The 5,890-nt window shown below is 41.6% G+C and overlaps 1 protein-coding gene across 1 annotated transcript; it reads right to left on the reverse strand.

Annotated features, from left to right (window-relative positions):
- Positions 1-3,333: 3,333 nt before the first annotated feature.
- foxg1b (forkhead box G1b) lies at positions 3,334-5,865 on the reverse strand. The gene has a single exon (XM_062541334.1). The coding sequence runs from the start codon at positions 5,633-5,635 to the stop codon at positions 4,544-4,546; it is 1,092 nt and encodes a 363-aa protein (XP_062397318.1). The 5' UTR covers positions 5,636-5,865; the 3' UTR covers positions 3,334-4,543.
- Positions 5,866-5,890: the final 25 nt, after the last annotated feature.

Consider the following 5,890-nt stretch of genomic DNA (forward strand, 5'->3'; position numbering starts at 1 on the left):
TATTTTTAGAAAATGCTCTCTCTCTGGACTATTGATTAAAATGGATACTCAAATCAATGTTGATGGTTGTCAAAAAATGTCTCCATATGCTTTTGTACCAAACAATAACATAGACGTTAAAAATAGAATTTAAAGCAAGTCGACTACCAAGAACTACCAATTTGCCGATCAATGAATCGTTGTCAGAATTAATATTATCTCTTGATAAGCAGATGTGGGTAGACCTGTTTTCTGTGTGTAGCCTTCTTATGTGCAGCATATCCACATTCTGTGGGAATCCAAACAGAGGCCCAATACAAAATTCATCAGACTAAGCCAAGCATTTCAAAACAGAACCAGAATGGTCCTTTTCAGTGTTCCTGCATGAGCTTGTGGAATTCTTTGTCATCGCCTAGCCCTCCTTTATCAAAATAGATAGATAGATAGATAGATAGATAGATAGATAGATACATACATAGATACATAGATAGATAGATAGATAGATCAATTATTCACCATGGTTGCTGTCTATTAATTTGAATGTATTTTCAAACAGTTGAAATTAACTCAATGTAGGAATACCCCTTTTCTTCAATTTTCTACATAATTGGATAGCGCTAAGCGACAACTGAATTTGTGCAAAACTGAAGACAAGGGTCATGCTCTTACCCATTACAACAACGCAATATAATGCAATGGCCAGTATTCCAGGAGCACATTCCAAATGTCGGAGACTCCATTCTCCGTATGTCAATATAGCATCAAAAAAAAAGACCCTGAGCTATTATGTTATAATAGTATATAATGCTAAGGTATTATAACTACATTGTGTTGCTTCGGATTTTTACCGGAATTGCCTTGTTTGTGGAAAAATAACTAAATAAAAATAAAATAAAATAAAAATGTGGCACCGTATGATTTCCTATGTGACATTTATTCTGGTGAGAATGTCATTTAAAAGAAAGCAGGCACTAAAGAGGGTAACACAGAAAAAAAATCTCTTGGACCTGGAAAAAAAAAAATGGGAAAAAAATGGAACCTGTGTGGCACTGATGGAACATGGAAGTATCACTTGGTTAGTCGTTAGTTCCTGCTTTCCAAACTTCTCCCCAAAATATCATCATTAATGTAGGCCTAACAGTTATATTGGCATTTATGTAACTGGCAAAAGACAGTTTAAATGCGTAGGTTACATTATTTAAAAATATATAACAATACTTTGATTGTGTTCAAGCGGCAACGTTTTTAATGTGTAATTTCACAAATTAATTCAAAGTTCTAGAAAAGCACAAACATGAACAACATGAGTGTACTGTATGTGGTGGTGGTGTGTCTGTGTGTGTTGATAACTGTTCTCTCATTATTTGTAGTCATGCCACCTAAAATAATACAGTATTTACTTAAGAATGTAACATTTTATCAATATGTTCAAAGAGAACATTTAACTTATGCTTTCAAAAACGAACATGTATTTTTTTTATCCATGCAAATCAAGGTAGAATGTGCAGAGAAAACACTGAGTATTGCACTGTATTTGCATTTCATGATAATTATCATGTATTACAGGTGTGTATATATATATATATATATATATATATATATTGTATTCAGTAAAACTCTATGACCTATCCATAATTGCAGATGCACATTGAAGGTGGAGTCAGTACTCCATTATGCCACGGCTCTTAAAAAAAAAGTGGTCAGGTCGGGACATTAATTGCCTGCATGTACGAATTGTTTCACGTTCTCGTCTATCTGTCCCACCCTCTCTTCATGGTCGTTTTCAGCTGCTGAAGCAACTTTTGAATTTTCTATATGCCTGTCTAAGGATATATCTTTATTATAAATCTTAAATTGTCATAGCATGCCCTTTTTTCAAATCACACGTTCTTTATGAGTTGGTCATGCAGGTTCCCAGTATTTAAGTGGAGATGGGTTCACACACCCATTGAGGCCTCCCCGTGAGGAATAATGCTTAGTTTTGGCTGTTTCATCGCTAGATTTAAAAAAAAAAAGAAAAAAAAGAAAGAAAAGGAAATCAGTGGGACCGGCTCCATTTCCTTACTGTATGTTTTCCCGCAGCCCACACCCTAGGACCGAACTAATTTTGAGTTTATCTTTCTTTTCGATAACGGCTATGAAGATACTGTAGGCCTGCGCATATAAACACATTACCTCAAGCTCTCTTAGGATCTCTGGGTATGAAGCGTAGGTTTTCACATCGGCCCACTGTTAGCTGAATCGATGCACAAACCCATTCACTATCTATCCAGTTGTTCCTTCTGCTCCTTCGCATATAGTCGCCAATGCTATTCACGTCCTGTCCTTCGTTTGGCCCTCTCTGCTATTCCCCAGCTCGCGTTCAGTGCGCTTTGTCCTCTTCATCGGCCTGCAACCTATTCCAATCAGTCGAATGTGACCTACCTCTGGCCTTCAGAAATGGCGCCAGTAGTTTACGAGCATGTCAGCGACGCAGCACTGGCGATATCTGCAGAAGCGCAAGACGGGGCTGCGATCTCAGGTCAGGTGACAGCTCTTGTTTTGCATAGCCTGTTAAAATACCTTCAGCTATTAGGAGCTACCTATAGCAACAACCCCTGGCTCTAAAAAGAGTCTTAGATTGCACCGAAATGCCATATCTAGTTAGAATGTAAAATGTACGTATCTGTGCGAATCTAGGCAGCTCCCTGGCATATCTTGTGAGCATTTGATCATGGTGAAGAACAGGCCTAGGTCAAACGTGTTGGAGACAGGCCCACCTGCGTTGTATTGGTGTTGTGCTTCTTGTATAGGCTACGTGTGTATCATATTGTTGTTGGCTTGCATTTCGTTTTTGCCTGTCTCATTGTGACAAGGCCTAATTATGCTCTTCGACTAACAAAAGGATATCAAAATATTGTTGTTCAATATTTCTGTTGGATGATACAGTGAGTGTTAAACTTTGCGGAGAAGTGCATGTCTATTCACGTTTCATTCAAGTTGGCTTGTTGGTTGGACGCGCTACGTGTTCTGTTTTTGTTGTTGTTGTTATTGTTGTTGTTGTTGTTTTGTTTAGGGGTGTTTGTCCTAAATAGGCTAAATGTATGATTTTAAAAAAATAAAATAAAAACCCAAAACCCGTGAACAGTGTGTGCTCTTTCAAATACAAAAGGCAACAATGAGCTAATGCTCTCTCTCTCTCTCTCTCTCTCTCTCTCTCTCTCTCTCTCTCTCTCTCTCTCTCTCTCTCTCCTCCCTCGCTCTCTCTGTGAAGTGATTGGAGGCATAATATGCAAATGATTTCAGCATATTTTTTTTTAACACACATTGTGACATTGTTTGTAAGGAAATATCTCAATACTTTATTTTGCCATTTCATCGATTTCAAATTTAATTTACAGAAACAAACAAATAAAAACAGCAAACTAGTAGTAGTACGAACGTCTCACATTTGTAAATGGCTAGGCCTATAAACTAAAAGTGCAAACACTTATTGTGACATGTATGAAATTCGCATGGCTAAAGGTCAGAGTAAAGTCCATGCCACCTGAAATCCCGCCGCATACTCCCCCAAAAAAACGGCGAGAGTTTGTGTGCTTGGTCTGTTGAGAATTCCCCATCAGCTCTCAACATTTCTTTTACAACACCAATGCCCATATATGAGCAATGGTTATAGTAAATATATTCTTACGCATAAGGATTGTCAATTAGATAGGCTATTACGTGCGTAGAATGTGCATAACATTATGAAAACGTATGGCTGCAAGAATAACCACATAGGTTGGGTCGACACAATCTCACCCTTGGCCCACATCATGATACCAGTTTGAGTAGAGATCATATGCGAGAGTGACGACGGGTCAGACGGTTGGTCCTGAGCGCTTGCATGAGGTCAGACTTGGCCCTTGTAGAGCAGTTAGGCCTACGTGTCTTTAACAAATAATCGTCCTTTTTTTTTGTTTCTTCTGCTGCTATGTCTGATGTCAGACAGCTTTAAGTATAACTAGTATAATTCCATCCAAAAATTGCCTACTCAGTACAGTAGTCTTCATAAAATGTAGGAAAGTGTATTAAAAGTATATCTTATTTTTTCCATATATGGTCCATTGTGCAGAACACTTCTGTGTAGGATTGTCTTCCATATTTCTTATATTTCCTCTGCATGGGTCCACTAGAACCATGAAGTTGATAAGGCGCAGCATTTGGGGGACATTGTATACCAGTAAAGAAAACCTAACATAACAATTATAACAAAAGTCTGATCCATTTAACCAAACACAGTGTTTCATATGAATAGAGAGAAAAAAATCAGTGTACATTTCAATAAATAAAAAAACATAAATTAAAATGTTCAACCTATAAATAACAACAGTATAGTAAAAACATATTATTGCCTTTGGCATGAAGTTACTCTAAGAAAGAATTCAAAACCACGTTCCCTTATATACATTAGAATGTATAGTCCTTGTGGAATGCAAAACACGAAGACCTTGCACCTATTTCGTTGCGCTCATAGAGAGGGGGGTTTAGAGTCAAGGACTTTCGAGGAGGAAAAGTTTACACTAACACGTCCAAAAATGCGAGCTTAGCTCAAGTAAGAATTGGTCGCGACCCTCTTGTGAGGCGACAAGACCCCAGAAAAGCCACCGGAGAGCGGCGGAGAGAAGGAAGGGAGAGTAGTTCGTAGCGAATCTGAGATAAGGGTTGGCGGCGAGCTGGAGATGCCGTAGCCTGGTCCGCTTTGCAGGGACTGGGCTTGTTGCGTTCCCGGAACGTAATATCCATTGTGGCCAGACAGCAAGCCAGCCGTGGGTGGAGAGGCGACCCCGTATCCATTTGACAGGTTGAGACTCCCACTCGAGCTCCCGAGGATGGGACGAGAGACATCACCGTTACTTAGCGCGTCAACGCCGGGCAACAGAGAGCCGTAACCGTGTCCTTGGTTTAAAAATCCGTGGGTAGATCCGTTATAGTGCGAGGGGTGTATAGGTAAAAAGGGGGATAGTTGCCAGTACAGTGGGTTGCTCGGCCGCTCGCCCAAGCCCAAACCGAGGGGCGCGAAACGGAGACCTCTCTTCATCACCAGTTTACCTCTGGAGGTTGCCGAGCGACGGCGAAGCTTCCCAGTCGTTCCGCCGATGAAGACGTCGTCACTGGACGGGTCCAGCATCCAGTAGTTTCCCTTGCCCGGGTCGTCGTAATGCCGTGGCACTTTCACGAAACATTTATTGAGGCTCAGGTTGTGCCGTATGGAGTTCTGCCACCCCTGTTTGTGCTCGCGGTAGTACGGGAAGTTCTTCATGATGAACTCGTAAATGCCATTGAGCGTCAGACGCTTCTCCGGACTCTGTCTGATAGCCATCATGATGAGAGCGTTGTAACTGAACGGCGGCTTGTCGAATTTCCCATTCTTGCCTTGCTTTGCGGGCTGTTCTGTACTCCCCTCCTCGTCGTCCCGGGAAGACGCGGGGGGATGCGACGGCGGTGGCGGCTCCTGACTCAACGTCTTGGACTCCATGTCCGCCGGTTCCGGTGATTTCTCCGAGTCCGTGGCCGGGACACTTTTCTCTTCGGAGACTCCTGTGTCCGGGCTGTCATACTTCGACGGGAGCAGCAGGCTCTTGATGCTGAACGAAGTGGACTTCTGCACCATTGTCGGCTCTCTCTGATCTCCCATGCCCGGCGAAAACAAAAAAGGGGGGCCGTCTCCCCCTCTTTTGGTACTTGAAAAAGGGGAAAAAAAAAAAAAAAAGGTCAGACGCGATCGGACCGAGACATTACATGCATGATGGGGCTTCTAGGACAAGGGGACGCGTCGTTTGGACTCGAGATATTAGTAATTAAGGAGGCTCCGTCTAACCCGGCTTACCTCATTGAGAGGGGAGGAGCTCCTAACTTGCTGTTGACGATGGAAAAAAAAGATATTGGACAA

This window comes from Sardina pilchardus, chromosome 1 (assembly GCF_963854185.1).
Source record: "Sardina pilchardus chromosome 1, fSarPil1.1, whole genome shotgun sequence".
Taxonomy (NCBI): Eukaryota; Metazoa; Chordata; class Actinopteri; order Clupeiformes; family Clupeidae; genus Sardina; species Sardina pilchardus.